General features: G+C 37.7%; 2 protein-coding genes across 8 annotated transcripts in view; one reads left to right on the top strand and one right to left on the bottom strand.

Moving 5' to 3' along the window:
• LOC123498072 (carbohydrate sulfotransferase 5-like) overlaps positions 1–3,177 on the top strand; it is a 92,222-nt gene extending 89,045 nt beyond the window's left edge. For all 6 annotated transcript variants that reach the window (XM_045245168.1, XM_045245170.1, XM_045245172.1 and 3 more), the window contains 2 exons: positions 1,099–1,278; positions 2,845–3,177. In XM_045245168.1, coding sequence (XP_045101103.1) covers positions 1,099–1,278; positions 2,845–3,166 — 502 coding nt within the window. In that variant the 3' untranslated portion in view covers positions 3,167–3,177. The remainder of the gene's footprint in view (positions 1–1,098; positions 1,279–2,844) is intronic.
• LOC123498075 overlaps positions 2,438–21,999 on the bottom strand; it is a 73,785-nt gene continuing 54,223 nt past the window's right edge. For both annotated transcript variants that reach the window (XM_045245175.1, XM_045245176.1), the window contains exon 7: positions 2,438–3,137. The gene's annotated coding sequence lies outside the window, so the exon portion shown is untranslated. The remainder of the gene's footprint in view (positions 3,138–21,999) is intronic.

Here is a 21,999-nt window from a genome sequence, read left to right as displayed (position 1 = left end):
AGAGCCTAGCACAAAGCTTTGGTTTCCATACTACTCTCCTGCAGCTTTTTTCATTTGAACCCCATGCACTTGGGGGACCCCTTTGCCCCCAACTTATTTTCCTATTCACTCCTATGCTGATGATACCATCCTTCATGTTTTCATGTCTTTCATAGACAACCAACCTTTCAGGAAGTAAGCAGATGACACAGGTATATCACAGAACGCTTGACTTCTGATCTATCTAAAATTTATGATTGTGGCAGAGCAAACTTAATATTTTTCAGTGTCTCAAAAATTTAATTCCTTCATCTATCAACTCTACATAACCTACCAGACAACTATTCCCTCTTCTTCAGTGACACACAGCTGTCTGTCCCCTTCTACACTAAACATGCTTTGTCTGTCCCATACTTATAATCTAAACTGGGAACTTCAGATATCATTTCTGGTTAAAACAGCTTCTTTGAAGTTATGTGTTTTGAGTTGTTTTCACAATCCTACCCAAACTGCTAACTCTATATAGAGGCCTTATCTGCCTATATATGGAATATGCCTTACGTATATGGGGAGTTCCACTTGTATAGTTCTTTAAGACTGTGTGGAATAAAAAACTTTTGGTCTTTTGAACTCTACTCTGATTGTCTTAAGTCTCTTTCTCACAGCCACAATGTTGCATCTTTAGTTATTGTCTACTGCTTTATTCTTGCCAACTGCTCTTCTGATCTTGCTGAATGCATGCCTTCCCTCCTTCCACTGCCTTGCTGCATAAAACTTGCTTAATTTTTTCCCTCTGTTTTGTCCATCTCTCTTGTGAAAGTTAATCAGTATTCCCGATCATTCATCTCTTTCTTTCGTAAACTCTAAAACTCCCTGCTTGCTTCTGTATTTTCATCTTCCTATAAGTTTGATTCTTTCAAGATGGAGGTTTCAATACACCTATCCTCTAGCTTTGGCTGATACTTTTGTCTTTGTATGAATGGGCCCAGCACCTCCATGGGCATTTTCTATTGTATTTTTTATTTATTTAATTTTTGGTCTTGCCAGTGCCTTTCCTACCCAAAAAAATAATTAAATAAATAGACAAAAGTGAATTAGAAAAAAATTGGTGCATTTCAGGCTTGGTGTGCAGGTGCTGCTACTTGTGCGGGATCCTCGGGGCACCATGCAGTCCCGACGCCACCGTGTTTGGTGCCCTGACAACCCTGACTGTGATGATCCAGCGTGGTTATGTCAAGATCTTGTCAGCGACTTCCACACTGCTAAGAAATTCCAGACAATGTTTCCAAATTCCTTCAGGTTTGTAATTTGAAGTAAAAGTCCACATTTCTTATATATATATATATATATATATATATATATATATATATATATATATATATATATATATATATATATATATATATATATATATATATATATATACACACAGTAAAAGTCCTTAAATCCAGAAAATTTGAAAGGCTGAGTTAAATATGTAAAAAGTAAGAAACTGAACATGTCATCACTGACACCAAATGCGCCGATTCAACATCCCGCCAACCGCCGTCCACCATTGTGTTCTGCCATGTGGGATCACGTCTCATCTGTCACCATCACAAAGTCGACCACGTGTGTGCCAAACTACTGTTATCATGGCTTCAGCAAACCCTCTTGGCCTCCAGACAAAGACAGTGAAAGAGAGAAAACATACAACCCTAACCATAAGTATTGTGGACTGTATACATATTATGTGGGGTACAGTACAGTACAATCACTCAAACTTCTCAGTATATGTGGATGGTGGAATAGCCTATGTAAAATAGTGAAATCACCTACACAAATACAAGTTGACAAGTAGGAAAAGAGCAGTCATCACATATGGACTGCCATAAAGGCTGGAAAGGCCCATGCCACTCCCCCTATAGTCTGGCAAATCTTCCAAAAAAAAAAAAAAAAAACCCTACATAAATCTTGTGTGGTGTGGTGAGGAAGTACACAGTGGACTGGTGGTAGTAGCAATCCCTGGAAGTTGTTATGACAGTACTACAAAGAGATATAGCAAGTTGGGATTAGTTTAATGGGGTTTACATAGTACCCTCAAGATTTTAATCTTACTTTCAGCCTTACTATCTTACAATTTGGAATGCCTAAACCCCCATGACTTCTGGATTTCAGGACTTTTACTGTATATATATATATATATATATATATATATATATATATATATATATATATATATATATATATATATATATATATATATATATATTGGAAACATCACAAAAAGAATATTAATTCTAAAATGTTGCCTTCTGAGTGGTGTAAGAAGATACTCATAATTAAATTAAATATCTATGAATATAAAAAAGAAGTAGATACCAGTTGATAGACATAACAGCATAGAAAAGAAATTTATAGCCTGCCTTAAATAAATAAATGAGTAAAAACAAGATCAAAAGAAAATAAAAGAATCAGATAATAATCATGTACTTTTTTATTCATGTAAATTTCCTGTTTTGGGGGAAATCATAATGTAAAACAGATGTGAATATATCTTTTATAAAGTATGTACAAAATTTCTATGAGTACTTCCATGAGTTTTGATATATGAAACAATTTTAAAGTTGTATATATTTACCTTATGAATTTTAACTTTATTCTTTATTATAACATCACTTCTTATGTAGTATGGCTATCAAAGGTGAAAATGCCAAGGATAGTGATGACTTATAATAATTTATTCCCAAACATGTGCCCCTTACCTTACAAGATATGAAGATTATCCACATTTAGCCAATTTCTTACTATTTTCTATTCCTTCAAACTTTGAACACTTACAGTGCCTTTGTGCAACAATAACCATGATCACACCTTTTTCAACAGGATGGTACGCTATGAGGATCTGTCATTCAATGTCTACAACATGACGAAGAAGCTGTTTGACTTCTTCCACCTGAGCTACCATCCACGGGTGCAGGCATTCCTTGACACACACACCAAGCAGACAATAGGTGGGGTGTCCAGCACCTTCCGTGACTCCAAAGTTGCACCAATTCACTGGCAACAGGACTTATCTTGGAAGGATGTGAAACAGATCCAGAGTGTGTGTGGAAAAGCATTGAGACTTTGGGGTTACAAGATAGCCAAGGATGAAGCACACCTCCGTTCATTCAATCCTGTGGGAGAATTTAAGAATGTATTATAGTATTTGCTAATTGGGAGGTGTATAATGCTGAATTGTAGTGTTTGGGGGGGGGGGTAGCTAAGACATAATATTTTATGAGTATTCTCTCACATCTTGATCTCTAGGTGAGAGAGAAATGGTCCTCATTGCACCACTGCCACAAATCATGGAGCATATCTGTTGTGGTGCACATAAGCTTGTTTTTCTAGTCTTGCACTATAATGTAATAGTAAGAGCAGCAATCAGTGAATCACATTATCATTAATCAGTACAAATGCTGTATGCTAGACTATAAGACAACTCTGTATATAAGACGACCCCCAATTTTTTTAAGGAAAAGTTTAGGGTTTGAACTATTATTACCACCTTATAAGATAACCCCCCTATTGGTGAAGGGTGCATCACTGACAAGCTGCAACGTGAAAGGGTTGCGGATGGTCCGTTCCCTCACTTAAGTACGTTAGTATTTTGCGAAATTCTCAATCCCTGTTCTGTACAGGTCTATGTGTTTCTGAAGTCCAAAATGGAAGAAATATGCATTACTTTCTTTTCTTGATGACTATGGTACTAATTGTCACAGCTTTATAGCTGGTGTATCACTGGGCCCTGGGCTAAATATGGCCTTTCTCTCACTACCACTGTCTTTAGTTTCCAAATACAACCAACCTTGATTTATTAATCCAACTATTAGCTCACACACAAGTACCTTAAAAATATAAGGAGTTAAAGAAATTAAAAATCAAAGCTATGATTGGCTTAAAACATAAACAGTACTTATGAACGTCATGGTTTCTGTTAGCCTAACTGGCAAGGCTAATTGGTAACTGATTATATTATGACATGGCTGGGTGCACAGACATGTGACGCTGTCAATAAACATTGAACATCCTTAAATAGAGTAGCTCATCCTGTCATGGAGCCAATAAATTGTGTGTGTGTGTGTATATTTTGTTGGTAAGAGGCCATTCTGAATGCATGTTCTGTTAAAGTCTATAGCAGTAACTGCATTGTTTATTTTGTAGGATGTTTTTTCAATGCTTCTCACTAGTGAAGGGATATTCTCATTAAGATATCTTAATAGATTTCTGAGGTCCATATTCCTTTTCTTGATCTGCTGGTGTGTTTGTTGTTTGGTTTCTTTCAAGGAACCTTTTGGCCTTCTCAGACCATCTTCAGGAAAGAAGTGAACCGTGGTGCTGAGTGTGCCGGTATATATCTGTGTGGTGCGTGCATTGGCACCGTGTCAGCCAATAAGTACGCGTCATTCTGTCTCCGTGAGGATGGCAGGGAGGACTTGGTTATTAACTGGATGTTGATGCTGGGAGTCTTCGTGTGAATGTAGACTGCTTCTGTCATCTGTAGGCGGGCTTTGCATGGTTCTTTATGCAGGGTGACTATGTTCTCTTCTACTTTCTTGGGGTTAAAAGTAGTGTCTGCGTGGTCGGTGACATGGTGCTTCTTAATGGTACTGTCTTGCAGGTGGGGTGTGACGTGCTTGGATAAGGTGGTGATATACGTAGAGGGTCGGTGACTGCAGTCACCATCATTGCATGTGTATTGGTACACCACATTCACCTCTTGAAGCATTGCTGTCGGTGGGTGGCAGTTGTTCTTGAAAACGAGGCTGAAAAAGTGCTTAATTTTGTAGTAAAATATGAGCTTAATTTGTGAGTTAAGGTCAATGGGCTTGGGGTTTGAAGTTGTTGTGAACAATTTTCAACGCTTTTTCTTGTGCATTGTAGGTGGTGGTCATGTAGTTTTTGTAGTAGAGGCGAATTTCTTGAGGGAAGTCTTGTTTTTCTTTCATGTGTCATCGTACTACTTCGTTGATTTCTGTTTTACTATATCTGTTGTTGGTGAGCATTTGGGATACTTTTGTGAGTTCCCTGTTAACAGTGGACCGTGATGAGCAATGGGTGAAGGCGCGCTTGACAGAAGCGTTGATGACACTACAATGTATTTCTCGGGCCATTCACTGGCAGCGTTGAGGCAGAAACCTAAGTTTTTTTGGGATGACATACTTTGGTGGAAAAACTGGTGGCGTTGCATTGAACTGCGCTGTCTAGGAAAGGAAGCTGCTGGAGACAGAATGACGCACACTGATTGGCTGACATGGCTCACCAGCCAGCCATGCATGCACCACACAGATATATACCAGCACACTTGGCACCATGATTCACTTCTTTCCTGAAGATGGTCTGAGAAGGCCCAAAATTACCTTGAAAGAAAACAAACAACAAGCACACCAGCCAATCAAGAAAAGGAACATGGACCTTGGAAATCTCTGCTGTAGACTTTAACAGAATATATATATATATATCCAGCTTAGCGAAACCGTTATTTAGCGACTGTCTGGAAAAAGGCCAAGCCCTCTCAAGTTTAGTGCTTTTCTCTCATATTTAGCGAATGTACCGCGCTACACTGTCCGGCCTCCCGCTTGCTCTGAGCCAATCGCGTGTCTGTTTGGCCGTGACGTCAGCCCCACAGTGCCTCCGGCATTCCCGCTCGACACTTGAGCTATTGTGTGTGTTAATCCAGCGTGTGAACTCATTTTTTGTGCTCCCATCCTCGCTGTTTAGTGAGTTTCACTATCACCATGGCCTCCACTAGTGGTTCGGGGGGTGCTGATTCTTGTGAAGGTGGCGATGTTGCAGCTGTAAATGGGGACTTGAAATGGGGACTTAGGGCGGACGAAAGACTGATTGGTATTTTTCCCTATTTAAAGTACTATTCAAATTTGGCGATGGTTTCAGCAGACTAATAGGATCACTAAATGTGAGGGCTTACTGTATATATATATATATATATATATATATATATATATATATATATATATATATATATATATATATATATATATATATATATATAAAAAATATGCACGCGTGTATGTGGCTGCAGAATGAATTCCAAGGTACTGTGGAACTTAATGTTCATCACAGGGTTGAAAGGGTTGTGTTTTATTCTCAGTTTATAAGATGACCTCTTGATTTAGGAGCCTCAAACTGGCCAAAAAAAAAAAAAAAAAAAAAAAAAAAAAAACCTAAAGAACAAACATCTATAAATTAAACTGAGGTCTCATCCAAGGAAATATACATAAAATATCTGTGTCCTTGACTGCCTCTTTCACTTGCCTTTTTTTTCTTTCTTTCACCTTTGGAACATTTGAAACCCTTTTCTCTTATTGTTCTAATAATCTATAAATATCAGGAGGAAGGTAACACAGACAAGGCAACTAGAAATTTTCATTTACAATTACTCCCTCATCTTGTGACATGTTAATATATCAGTAATACCACTCTTTATATAGACATCCAACTAATTACGATACTGAAATATATATCAAGCATAACTGGAAAAACAAGCTTCTTATGTAAATACTAAATAAACTGGATAACTTTATATATATAACACTAGCAGATTAGTCATGCTGCATCATGAGAGACTCCTTTTTCTCTGTACCTGACCTGATCTACAGATATGACTAGATGAGAGGGAATTTCCCATTGAGGCCATGCTTCTATTTTTACATTCACAAAAGCTCTCCATTCATCTCTTTTCATGCACCTACACGAGTCCAATAATGCAATTAAAGCTATTTATATATTGTCCATCCATTCCATCCAAGCCTTGCACCTTTGGCATCAGATTTAGTTTTTTTACCAATTGCACTTTCATTATTTCCACTTATCAAACCAATTTTTTGCATGCCTTCATTGCTTTCAAGCTTTTTTTCCCAGTGTTTCTCTTCAGACTCAGACTTAACATTCAATTTCTTCTTTGTTACTATCACATTCCATGTCTAAAATTCACAACAATGCAGTTAGTAACATTATTCCCTCACACAATCCTCATTTTGTAGCAGTCATTATTGTTACTCCCTTGTACAATCTTCATTTTGTACCAATTCAAATTTAATTACATTTAAGTACAGTGGTACCTCGACATACAAGTTTAATTTGTTCTGTGAAGCTCGCATCTCAAAATAATTATTCTCATTGAAATGCCATTAATCCGTTCCAACCTCCTAAAAACAAGAGCAGAGGCTGGACCAGTGCGCTGAGCCACCAACTACAGCAGCAACATGCCTAACTGTGACTTGTATCTCAAAATTTTGCTCGTATCTCAAAAAAAAAAAAAAAAAAAAAAAAAAAAAAAAAAAAAACATCTCAAGATACCACTATATGTTGTTTTATCTTTTTAACTTCATTTTAAACATTGTTTTTACATCTACTCTTCTATCAATAGCAATAATATTTACTACTCCTGTCTCACAGTATTGAAAAAAAGTGTCCTACTCCTCACGCAGTGCTTTCCAGTTCATTTCCATGAGATATAGAAAAATATATACTATGTATCTAATGTCTGGGGCTATAGTTAACCAGCTTGGGTAACCACCTATAAAACAGTATAAAGAGACAAATTAGAAATGCATCATACTCAGACATTTGGTTAATATTTCATAAATGGAATGTGTAAATATAGTATTTGTGATTTTCAGTTGATTCATGGTTGTAATTAATCACTCATCCATCACCTCACTATTCTCAAAGGAAATTTTGATTTATGTGGTGTTCATTCTGAGTGGCTTGGGCACAACTACAACACAACTTGTAAATTTAATTAGTCACTTTCTAGTGCTTTAGTGTAAAGGTTTAAAAAAACTTTTAGGAGTTTCTTAAAATGGACAAGTACCGTATTTTATGGCTTGCAAGACGCTGCATCTTGGAAGACGCACCCTAATATTTGAAAGAAATTTCTAAGCAAAAAAAAAGTCAATCTCATACAAAAACACAACACATTCACCATATACCCGACCACTGAACATAAAAACATCAGAAGCAAGGAGTCTGCAAGACACTATTGTTTCAGCACTCATTGCGTATTTGCTGGAGCACTCACCACAAATTTAAAACTATGTAAATAAAATCACCATAGGTAAATACATATACACAATGAAACAATCCATCTCTTGTTTTAGTGGCGGGCGATGGCATGTTTTGTTTACATTACGGAATCACTTGTCCGATTGCCGAAACCGAACGCGTCAGTGCTTTAGTTCGTATATACTTTATTTTGCAAATCGTGCTTCATAGGCTTCATCAATGTGAATACAATTCACAAGTGGAATTTTGACTCTTGCTTGAACGAGTAAGCCATTTGGATGTTCTATTAATAATGGTATAAAGGTACCTGGCATTTATTTACCTAGTGTGCGTTCGTGTGCATGTACATACGTGTGTGTTGCTATGAGACGAGGGAGCGGCCCGTTTTCTCGACATGCTGAGTAGGCTGCAGGAAGGATTATGGTATTGGAAATACTTGTAACATTTAAGTACTGAGTTTACATAATATAAAAGGCTGAATTAAATAGTACTTAAGCTAACATCATAATGTAATGACTCAACATACAAATCCAGGTCGCTATCGGTCAAGTGTCCAAGCTCCCTTGAAGTTGGGTGTTGCCTTACAATACAACATTCGTCTTGGAAGACGCACTAGTATTTTTCAGGAAAAAAAAGTGCGTCTTGTAAGCCGTAAAATAAGATATTTCTCTACACAAGATAGTGCCACCTCAGTTGAGCCTGTCAGTTACATGATGTCAAAGTAAAGCTGGATTCACAAGAATCACTTTTGTGGTCAGTGGCCACCACACACACACACAAAAAAAGATGAAATATAGAACACACACCTATGGGTGGGACCTACCAAAAAGTGGAGTTGTGGTGAGCGAAGTAATTTTTCTGAATAACATCACTATTGCAGGCCACAAAGGCCAGAAACAGAAACAATTGTTTCTAATGGCAGCATATACAAGAATCATATTGGTTACTGACACCCTATCTCCTATATTTGTGTTGTCTTGTCCTGGCTCTATCAACTGTCAAGTACTCTTTTCTGTGAATGGTAAGAATGGTTAGAGTTGTTTGACTGTGAAATACTGATTAGAGAGATGGAGAAGAGACCAGCACTTTCGGATTAGAATCTGAAGGAATGGTGACAAGAATATCATAGAAAAATAATGTGTGGAATACCTGACACAATAGTTTGTTACTATAGGGAGCACCCAATTACTTTATGCATTTTTTGCATTTCATATTCATTGAGATGGGTGGCTGCTACTTTCATGAGTTCTATAATGACAATGACCTTACTTGAAGCTATGACAGTTTCTTGGTGCTCTTACTCACTATCTTCTTTGGTGACTATTTTGTGGTGGCCATAAATCAGAAAAAGAGGCTCATGTGAATCCAGTGTAAAACCATAGAACAAACTTAAAAAGGAAAAGTGAATGACATAATGTTGAAGCATATCTTGTGAAAATGATTGATTACCGTGACTGTTTTCTTGATGGCTGCATATTAGGTCTGCTATGCTCTTGCTGCTCAGAACATTCTCGTCTGTGTTACCACAACAGTAACAACCTCCTGTACCAGTTTTGAATATAAATAAGAACAGTTTTTTTTCTCCATTTTTTTCCTTCCTGTTCAGGCTCACTTACTAAAGTGAATTAGTAGTCAACCTATGATATTTGATAAAATTCTAATGATTACGATCTCTTGGGCAAAAATACGAGGATGCTAGTCACTCGGGACAAATGATTGAGGAAGATTTTCATCCTGCAGGTCTGCTCTAAGATGGTATTTCATCAACAACAGGTAGATTCAAACTTCATAGTAAATCAGAGTGAATCTAGTACCAGTGTGGCATATGATGGAAACATTGCAACTTTAGTGTATCATCTTATTCCCTTCCTCTCTAATGCAAACAAACTAATATAAAAAATCTTCACTAATTCAAGACTGCAAATGTGGCCTTGGCAAAATTATGTATAGAGTGGTACTTCGAAATACGATCGCCCTAACATACAATTTTTTTGATATACGATGAAAAGATTTCATATAATTTACGCCTTGAAATACGACGATATTTTTAAGATACGATTAGCCATTGGTAGGTGGCGCAGCGATTGCTCGGCTACCCGGCTAACCCGAACATTCAGCCCACATTGTGTATCGTTGTTCACCCTTTGTCCATGTATGTGTCTGTGCTCCTCGGCAGTATGTATTTTTTATTAAGTTTTGTGAACTCAAGTTTTGTGAATTGGGTGCTCCGTGATCATGGGTCCCAAAAGTAAAAGTCTGGCAAGAAACACACAAAAATAGTGTGCATTCACATACTGATTACATTTAGAAATTCAATAAACGAGTGAGTACAAATGATTTTCTGGCCACAAGCAACTCTTCCACTTTGCAATGCAAAAAATCAGAAGTCTCTAGATGTCATGGTTACCAAAATATCACAGGTTGAATGAGGTAGTATCATCGGTTTATGTGGCCTTGTGTCCGATTGGGTTCGGCGGCCTTGGCTAGAGCGAGAGAAAACGGGCCCCTTGTATCTCTCTCTCTCTCTCTCTCTCTCTCTCGCTCCTGCTGTCGCCTGTTCTGATACCACTCTCATTCAAAAGTTGTCTCCCTGTAACATGGTGAGAGACCTGAGGTATAGAAGTAAAGTAAAGCTCGTGGGAGAGGTGGTGAAATCAGACACAGTGGAATCACTTGCTACCACCCTCAATCGTTGGTGACACAGTGACGTAGAGCATATGTTTACTCCTGCCCACAAGCAACTCTTCCTCTTTGCAATACAAAAAACCAGAAGTCTCGAGATGCATTGGTTACCAAAATATCACAGGTTGAATGAGATAGTAACCGGTTTATGTGGCCTTGCGTCCGATTGGGTTCAGCGGCCTTGACTAGAGCGCAAGAAAACGGGCCCCTTGTATCCTCTCCCCCTCTCTCTCTCTCCTGTTCTGATACCACTCCCATTCAAAAGTAACATGGCGAGAGACCCAAGGTATAGAAGTACGGTGCGCGGGAGAGGTGGCGGAATCAGACACAATGAAATCACTGTCGATCACTCCTACCATTTATCGTTGGTGACACAGTGACGTAGAGCATATGTTTACTCCTGATGAGTGTTGCCAGCTCACAAGCAAAGAAAACAGGAAGAAAATAACCAAAATGTAGCTGTAAAAAGCCTAAATGTCTATCGACGTGCCCTGTGCCTTGTGTGATGAACGTCTATCGATACGTCCCGAGTTTTGTGAGTTAAGTTGTTATTTTGAGCAATATAATTAATTTATATCATGCATACAATAAACATTGTATTTTTCTTATATTAAATCTATATTTGGTTGGTATTTATAGCATATATATATATATATATATATATATATATATATATATATATATATATATATATTTTTTTTTTTGGGTGTGGTGTAAATTCATATCACAAAAACGAATTAATTGAATTTTCATTAATTTCTATGGGAAAAATTGATTTGATATACAATTTTTTTTATATACAACGATCGTCACGGAAGGAATTAAAATCGTATGTCGAAGTACCACTGAACTATAAATTATCTGATATTCTAAAGCCTAAGCATTACCTTTAATTCTGCATAAAATACAGATAATAATAATCATGGTTTGCTGTAAATATTCTTTTGTGCAGATATAGAATTGCACAGAATTCCTAAAATACTTTTTTGTCTACTGGAGTTTGAGCATCACACATACACCCACACCCATCCACGTACACACACACATACACATATCAAGATCATAAAAGATGGACGTCCACACTGTGCTCCATTCTGATATTATTCCAAGCCATCAAAAATATCTTTTGCCTAGAGTGTTAACTAAAGGTAAGAGCTATTGTCTTAGTGCTGTCCCATCTAGATGGCAGGGTTAAAATGTCAATAACGTGGAAAAAGAAGCAAGAAACAAAGTGAGATAAAATATGGACGAAGGCGAGGAGTGTTTATTTACACCGTCTGGTAGGTTTGAATTTCTTAAGACATGATTTCACAGGCTTCAGACCGGAGGACAGGTTTGACAAGTGAAACAACAGAGAGAGTCTATTGAGGAGGAGGGTCATACACCTGGAAGACCTAGTGAAAGATCTAATGGTTAGGCTAAAACTCGTGGAAAAAGACTGAGATCATGAAGGCAAACATGGAAGTGCTGAAGAAAACTTTGATGACCTGAAGAATAAAGTTTGTGCTAGTGAAAGGAAAATAAAAGATAATGAAGATCAAGTGAGGAAAATAATGAAAAGCAAAATTGTTGGAAGATGGACCAGGCTCATCAGAAAATTAGTTTTCAAAGATTATAGAAGAATCGGCCAAGGAAAGGGAACAGGAGGTTGCCAAGATGGTGGTAAAGGTAACTGAGGAAAAGGAAAATTTGGTTAGGGATACTGTGGAAAAGTAAGTGTATTGTTGTCTTTGGATTAAAGGAATTAGACACAAGAGAGAAGAATATGAGAAAAAGTTGGCTGAGAAAGTAGTGATGGAGGTGAAGGATGATGAAGAAGGCAAGAGATTAAGTGAAGATATCTATAGACTGGGGAAATATGAGGACGGAAAAACACATCCGTTAAAGATTAGAATAAGATTGCAAACAGGCGCTGAGGAAATCCTGGTAGGCTCATGGAGGCTAGGAAGGAAAGAAGCGTATAAAAATGTATAGTTGAGATGCAAACTAAATAAAAAGGTAAGAGCTAAACTCAAGCAGCTATGGGAAACAGAAAAAAAAAAAAAAAAAAAAAAAAAGAAGACGAGCTACTATTGGAATGTCAAAAACATGAGACTGAGGAAGTGGTACACAAGGAGGGGAGAACAAAATGAAATAAGTATCAATGTAGAAGAGGAAGAGTATTAAAAGTCACATAAACAAATGTTAATGGTATTTTAACAGCAAAAATAGCTGAATGATTACTTAAGGGGAAACAAGCCTGACATCATGGGATTAACTGCGACAAAATTGAATGGAGGACTTGAAACAACGGATATTGGGGAAAATGACTACAATAAATAGAAGAATAGAGGGAAAAAAAGAAGAAAAAAAAAAAAGTAGGAAGAGTGATGTTACTTGTAAAGAAAGAGCTGCAGGTGGACGAAGTAACTTATGGAAAAGGGAGTGTTGAAGTGCTGCAAGCACAAGTAAGAATTCAAGGAGAAAGAAAAGGAACTTTGCTGTTGTTTATGTTCTACCCAGAACAAACTCGTGGGGAAATGAAGAATACAGGAACATGCTTAATGATACCAGAAAAAAATTTACAGAGACTAATTGAAAAGAGTAAAAACATAACAGTGATGGGTGACTTTGATTGCAAGGAAATAGTTTGGGAAGATCTGATAACTGAGAGGAAAAACATCTTGTGGACATATACTATTGAATGTAACAGTAGACAATATCTTAACTCAATGGATGAAGGACAATGTATAGAGCAAATGAAGAACCATCACAATTGTAATTAGTATTTACTAAAGAACCAGAGATACTCAAAAACTTGGAATATAAGAGTCCAATTGGTAAAAGTGATCATGTATTGCTTTAACTCAGGCTGAAAGAAGGACTGGAAGAAATTAGGAATGAAGACTATAAAAAAAGAAGGTACAGTTATAGTAAAACAAACTTTGCAGAATTAAGGAAATACTCTGAACAAGCAGACTGGACTGAATTTCATATATAGGAGAAAACTGAAGACAAGTGGAATATTTCAATGGAGAAGTATAATGAAGGAATAATGAAACATATACAAATCAAGAAAATGGACAAGCCAAGACACAAGGAGTAGTTTAACATAAGATGTGAGTTAGCAAGGATGGAAAGAGAAAAAGCCTGGAATAGATGAAGAAGAAATAAAGACCAAATCAGTGGTTAGGCTATGCCTGGAAAAGAAACGAGTACATCAAGCTTTAGAGAATGGAACAGAAAAACTATGAACAGGATATTGTGGATAAATGTAAGGACCAGCCAAAATTGTTCTACAGATAAGTAAACAGCAAGCTGAAAAACAAAGGAGTAATAAGCAATCTAAAATACAATAACAAAACGTACGGAGACCCAAATATATACGGCGGGAGCGATGAACACCTGCTTCCAGTCAGTCTTCAACAGAGAAAACGACTTCCAATGTCAAACCCCATCGGACTTATCTGAAGGTGTTCATGAAATACAAGTGTCAGTAGAAGTAAGGAAAATAATGAAGGAACAAGATGTAAGGAGAGCCTCAGTTCCCGATGGAGTGTCAAATGGATTGTAAAGAAATGCAGTCACCATTTAGCAGACAAAGTCCACAACATCATTATGAGTTCCTTAACAGACGGTAAAGTACCAACAGATTGGAAAAGAGTGGATATTGTGCCCATATTCAAAGGGGGAAATAAGGAGGATCCATTAACTACAGACCAGTGTCACTGATCAGTGTAGTAGCAAAAATATGTGAAAGGATAATAAAGAAGAAATGGATGGAATATCTGGAGGAGAAAGGTATGTTGACTGATAGCCAGTATGGATTCAGACGAGGAAGATCATGTGTCACAAATTTAATAAGCTACTCAAAAGAGTGGTTGACATGGTGCAAGAAAGGATGGCTAGGTGAACTGCATCTACTTAGATATAAAGAAGGCATTTGACAAGGTCCCACACAAAAGGTTACTGTGGAAACCTGAACAAAATGGAGGACTAAAGGGAGGTCTTCTGAAATGGATAGCTGACTTTCTAAAAGACATAAAAATGAGAACAATTATAAGAGAAAAAATGTCAGCCTGGAAAAAGAGTAAGTGGAATTCCACAGGGATCGGCATTAGCACCAATAATTAATGTTTGCAATATATGTGAACAAATACCAGAAAATATAGGCGGTTACATCAGTCTGTTTGCAGATGATGCTAAATTAATGAGAAGGGTGAATAGAAAAGAAGATTGTGAGACACTACAACAAGACTTGGATAAAATAGCAGAAATGGAATTTAATACAAAAAAGTGCAGCATATTAGAATTTGAAATGAGCAAAAAAAGGCCAAAGGAAGTTTAGTTAATAGGCAATGAAGAAATTAAGAAGTCTGAAGAAAAAGACTTAGGAATAATCATTGTGGATAACTTGTCACCAGAAAAGCACATAAATAGAATTACAGGAAATGCCTATGAATTTCAGAAATATAAAGGTGGCATTCACTTATATAGACAAGGATATGATAAAGAAAAACTATTAATGACTCAATATGCCCAAAATTAGAATATGCAGCTACAGCATGGTCACTGAACACAAAGAAACACACAAGGAAACTAAAGAGAATATAGAGGGCAGCAACATAGCCTCCCTCAAGTTAAAGTAAATGGTCATATAAGTGAATGGTCATATGAAGAAAGGCTACGAAGACTAAGTCTTACAACCTTAGAACAGAGAAGGGAAAGAGATCAAATAAAACTGCACAAAGCAATGAATGGACTGGAAAAATTAGATAGAGAAGACTTACAAATCTGGGACAACAGTGACACAAGAGCACATGGAAAGAAATTAGGAAAGAACAACTGCAGGAGAGATATGAACTTTCCACAAAGATGTGTAGAGGTGTGGAACAGTTTAGATAAGAGAGTTGTTGAAGCAAGGACCAATCAATGTGTTCAAAGAAATGTTGGATTTGCACAGATATATTGACAGGACAGCACGAGCAAAGCTCTTTTTCCCTGTATGTTACAACTAAGTAAATACACATGCAAAGTGAGAGATCTGGTGGACAAAAAAGTGTATGGTTATATATAGACTAGAAGAAAAAAAGAATCCCATGAAATTTGTGAAAGAGGAGGAGGAGAAGAAAGATGATAAAAGCAAATTATCTCAGTGGTTCAAGATGAACAGAGTCTTAAGAAAGAAATAGAAGAAATATACAGACTTGGTAAATATAGTGAGGGAACTGAAAGACCACTAAAAGTTAAAATAGAAGAAGAAATATTAGCGAGGAGTGGAAGGCTGGCTGGTAAGACAGAAAATAATAATATTTGGATAAAAAGAGATGACTCAGGTAGAAAGAGAAAAAGAGAACACTGAGAAGTGAAGCTAAGGAAAAAAAGTGAGAGAAGGACAGAAAACGAGAAGAAATTCTACTGGAGAGTGCTAGACATGAGGCTGGGGACATGGTATATCTGGGAAGGGGAAGGAAAGCAATAAGTCATGTATATCAGGAAGCTTGGAAGTGAAAGATTATACATTGAAAAAAGGACTGGACATAGTATGTATAACAGAAATAAAGTTAAGTGAAGATGTCCAAGTGATTAAGAGGATCAGGAAACTTTGAGATGCAATGAGGAACACAAACAAAAAAAGATGGAATCATGTTAATTCTACTTTTGTAGGATTAAGAAGTTACTGTGATAGTATTGATTGTGGGAAAGATCTGTGAAATTGTTATCTAAGAAAAATGGTTAGAATATCTGGATGGAAATGAAATAATTAATAACTTCCAATTTGGTTTCAGAAAAGGAAGATCATGCATAACAAACTTACTAAGCTTTTATACAAGAGCAATATATGAAGCACAAGGGAGAGATGGATGAGTTGACAAGGTATATCTAGATATTAAGAAGGCTTTTGATAGAGTACCACATAGAAGACTCCAACAGAAAATAGAACACATTGCAGGAATACTGGGGAATATCTGAATTGGATGACGAAGTACTTAACAGATAGGGAAATGGGGACAATGATAAGAGACACCCCATCAAGCTGGAGCACAGTTACTAGTGGCGTACCACAGGGTTCGGTGCTGGCACCAATTAAGTTCCATGTATATATCAATGATATACAAGAGGGTTTGAGTAGCTACATAAATTTGTTTGTAGACGATGTGAAACTTTTGAGAGTAATAAGGAATATTGGGGACCATATGGAACTGCAGAAAGATATCGACAAGATAAGGGAATGGAGACAAAAGTGAAAATTATAATTTAATACCAAGATATGCGATGTCATGGAAATCGATAAAAATAATAGAAGACCTATGTGGGAATATAAAATGGGAGAAGAGATTATGATTATAATGAAAAGGAGTGAAGAGAAAGACCTGGGAGTGATTATACAAGACCATAACCACTATGATAAGACCTAAACTAAAATATATAGCAGTGGTAAGGTCACCATATATGCAGAAAGACATCAAGAAACTAGAAAGAATCCAAAGGACCGCTAAAAAAAATGATTTTAGAAGTAAGGGAACTTCCCTATGGAGATACGCTGAAGAAAATGGAACTATGAACTTTGAAGTACAGATGAGGAAGAAGAGACCTAATAATGACGTATAAGTTAGTACACCACATGGGAAAGATAGACAGACAGAGAGTGGAGATAGACGAACAATGGGACATTCCAAGATCATAAATAGTCAATGTTTATGGAATATCAACCCCTTCGCCGCAAAGACATTTTCACCAACTCACCCCTCTCGCAATACAAGCCCTCCCGCAGACCCTCCAACCGTTATACATCCACCGCTCAACTTGGCTTTTTATGCATTTTTTTCGGACATTTTGAAAATATTTTTTGCTTAACATATACTAGACATTTCAGTGAAGGTTTGGTTAGGCTTATTTTGGTCTGAATATCTTGGGTTAGATCAGGTTAGATTGCATAAGTTAGGTAAGGTTTATATATGGAAAAAAAATACTTAATGAAATTTATGCTAACATAACCTTCACTGATGTGTCTAGTATGTGTGGAGCAAGAAATATCATCAAAATGTATATAAAAGCAGGTGAAAAAAGCAAGTTGAGTGGGTGGATGCGTAATGGTTAGGGGTCTGTGGGGGGGCTTGTATTGCAGGGGGGGGCCAGGGTAGCAAATCACACCATTCACTTTCTTTTTTCATGTAATGAAATTATATACTTGTGCCCTCTCGTTCATCCATTTACATAGGCTATCTATCACTTCACTGTCAAATATATATGTGAAGGCTTCACAGGGGCACATAAAAGAAGGCACAGACATGGCAGACAGATTGGCAGGGTCAAGGCTGTCAGCACTAGCACTACACATGGGGATCATATCTGGCCGCATGCCACTGAACAGATCAGACGTGAGGCACCACCCATAGTCCATCATGGGCTCAATTTCGTCCATAAAATCATCATTCTCATATTCACAATCACTTTCATCATTATCATCACTATCATCACTTGCGCACACTACAAGCCAGTATGGCTACTACAAAGTCCACACAGGCAGTGTAGATCTGCTCAGAAAGAGCACATAAATCAAACTGAGGAAGACTCCTGTCATGCCAGGACACTGGGTAAGAGGCTGTGACTTAAACCTAAAGCAACATACTAATTGGCAATTAAAATAGTGAGAATGACTTCCCCACTGTGTCTGTGCACCCATACAAGGCATCAGACAGCACCCCAAACTGTAATATAAGCAAGTGATTTTTCTATTGAGATCCCACTGCCAATCTTGTACATGTGTACAAGCTTGTATGTGCATATGAGGAACCAATTCTCATACATGTGTATGATCTTGTATTGAAGGGGTTAAGAAGTTAAGTTTTCCACATAGGATGGTGGACATCTGGAATGGATTGAGTGAAGAGATTGTAGCAACAAAAAGTGTACACAAGTTGGATAAATGTAGATATGGAGACAGGTCACTAAGAGCTCCACTCAAACCCTGTAATATAGAGAACTAGGTAAACACACACACACACACACACACACACACACACACACACACACACACACACACACACACACACACGAGTGTGCATAGTTTTAAAGAAAAATTGGATAAGTGTAGATATGGAGATGGGGCCACACAAGTGTAAAGACCAGCCCCTGTAAAACTACAACTAGGTAACACACACACACACACACACACACACACACACACACACACACGGCCCAGTAGCTCAGTGGTTAGAGCGCTGGCTTCACAAGCCAGAGGACCGGGGTTCGATTCCCCGGCCGGGTGGAGATATTTGGTGTGTCTCCTTTCACGTAGCCCCTGTTCACCTAGCAGTGAGTAGGTACGGGATGTAAATCGAAGAGTTGTGACCTTGTTGTCCCGGTGTGTGGTGTGTGCCTGGTCTCAGGCCTATCCGAAGATCGGAAATAATGAGCTCTGAGTTCGTTCCGTAGGGTAACGTCTGGCTGTCTCGTCAGAGACTGCAGCAGATCAAACAGTGAATTACACACACACACACACACACACACACACACACACACACACACACACACGTCGCATTGCCGTCGCTGAGAGAGGACGGCTCGTCTCCGGCTGCGGACGGGAAGAAAGAAAATACCTATGGTATTACAGGGCCTGGGTAACTCTAAGTTAGTGTCCGTTAATTTCCTACTGTCTCTTAGTGTTGAAAGTAAGTGATATGGAGAGTGATCCCTGAGAGGGGAGTGTGGACGGTGATCGATCTGGCCGTAATCAGCTGAAAATAAAAAAAATGGCGTCCAGGCAAACTAGAGACTTTGAAGGTTTTATTACTACGCCAAAAGGACTGCAGAAACTTGATATGGATGCAAGAATCCAGGCACTGGAAAGTAAGTTCCTAAACATTTTGTCAATAGAAGAAAAACTGGATAGAGTTCTAGCCGAGAATGATTCGTTCAAAAAAGAGATCTATTTGTTAACGCTAGCGAATAAAGAGCTATTGAAGGAAAAAGTAGAGATGGAGAAAGAAAACCAACAACTAAGGAAACAATGTGAAGAGATGAAGGATAAACTCATGGAAATGGAGATGAAAATATCCGAAGGGGACTTGAGGAAAGAGGAATGCCTTAATCTAATTGATACCAGGATGAAAGAAGTCAACCATGAACATCAGGAGGTACAAAGGTCATTTAGGGAGATAGTAAAAAAGCAGGAAGAGGAAAATAAAGGAAATTACGCAGAGGGAAATGGTAAAGGCACTAAAGGAAAATGAGTATGTGGTGAGAGATATTGCTGAAAACAAAAAGTGTGTGATCATAATAGGATTGCGCGGGAGGAAACTAACAGGAACTGGCAGGACAGGAGGGATAAGGAAAATGACAAGATTAAGTCTTTACTGAACAAGATCTCTGTGGGAGAAGGGGACCTATATGCTGAGGTACAAGAAAGTGGGAGATTGGGAGCTTTTGAGGAAGGCAAGAATAGAAAATTAAAATTAAAATTAAAGTCTCAAGTGGCAGCTGAGGCCTTGTTGAGGAGGGCTTGGAAACCTAAGGACCCTGAGGAAACCAAAACAATTTACATAAGAAGAAATATGTCACAAGATGAGCGAATGAAAATGAAAGAGCTTGTAACTGAAGTCAAGGAGAGGAATGACAAAAGAACAGAGGATGAAAACACCAAGTTTTTTTGGAGGATGAGAAATGGGAGGCTAAAGAAGTGGTGGATAAAACAGACGGAATAGACATTACATGGAAGAATGAGACTAGGAATGGAATAAAAGTGACTTACACGAACATAGATGGATTTCTGTCTAAGAGGCTAGAATGTATGGATTACCTAAGAAATAACGAACCGGACATAATGTGTGTAGTGGAAACAAACCTAAGGCCCGAAATAAAGCTAGACTGGTTTGTTGTAAAACACTACAAAGTATGGAGAAATGATAGAAAAAATAAAGGAGGTGGTGGTATAATGGTTCTTACTAAGGAAGATCTGATAGTGAAGGAGGTGAACTATAGTAAGAGAAATGAGGAAGTGATAAGTATGCTTATAACAGATGGCAAGAGGGACATTAATATTATAACAGTATACATACCACCCAGAACCAGTGCTTGGGAATATGAACAGTACCAAATGGTGATGAGAAATACTCTAGACAGAATGAAGCAAGAACTCATCAGAAAGGATAGAGTGATGATAGTTGGAGACTTTAATTGCAAAGAAATAGTGTGGGAAGACTACGAAGTGGTGAACGGTGGTGAGTGGGCAGAAGAATTGTTAAAGGTAGCAACAAATAACTTGATGGCACAGTGGGTGAGATCACCAACAAGGTGCAGGGGACAAGATGTTGCAGCAAGGTTGGATTTGGTATTTACCAGGGAATCTCTAAAAGAGGAAATTGAACATGAATGTCCCTTGGGGAAAAGCGATCATGATGTCCTAAGCTTTGAGCTGGATACAGAATTAAGCACGAATAAGATTGTGGAACGCAGGGAGGAAAAATTAAATTATACTAGGGCAAATTATAACCATATAAGGGAGTTCTTTAATGAAATTGACTGGTCCGTGGTATACCAGGAAAAGGATATGCAATTGAAATACGATAAATTTATGGATTTGTATAACTCTGCTGTGAAAAGTTTGTGCCATATTACAGAAAGAGGACTTTAAATAATAAACAGTGGTTTAATAGAAATTGTGAAGAAGCAAAAAAGAACAAAGAAAAGGCATGGAAGAAACTTAAGAAAACAGTGATGTATTATCAAGGGAAGCTACAAAACAGCAAGGAATAGATATGTTGAAGTAAGGAGAACAGCACAGAAGGAATATGAACAGAGGGTGGTGGAAAACTGTGATAGTGACCCAAAATGTTTTACAAATTCATAAATGGAAAACTAAATAAAAGGGAGGCAATAGAAAAGGTAAAAACGGGAAGAAGTATATGAAGATGCTGGAGATATAGCTGAAATTTTGAACGACAACTTTTGCAAAGTGTTTACAAAGGAGGAGCATTTTATGGGAGGAAGGCCTATGGAAATAAAGCAAATGCAGGACATCATGGTTACTAAGGAAGATGTAAGGAAAATTATAAGCAATCTGGATATTAATAAATCAATGGGGCCTGATGGCATATCTGGGAGGTTGCTAAATGAATGTAAGGATCAATTGTTGAACCCTGTATTTGATATTGTGGAAACCTCCATACGAACAGGATTAGTCCCGAAAGAGTGGAAAAGAGCTGACATTGTGCCTATATATAAGAATAGTAGTAGAATGGAACCGCTAAATTATAGACCAGTATCGTTGACTAGTATATTGTGCAAGGTATGTGAAGAAGTAAT

Source organism: Portunus trituberculatus, chromosome 47, assembly GCF_017591435.1.
Source record: "Portunus trituberculatus isolate SZX2019 chromosome 47, ASM1759143v1, whole genome shotgun sequence".
NCBI lineage: Eukaryota > Metazoa > Arthropoda > Malacostraca > Decapoda > Portunidae > Portunus > Portunus trituberculatus.
The sequence above is the reverse complement of the archived record's forward strand: the minus strand, read 5'-3'. Positions and strand labels throughout refer to the sequence as shown.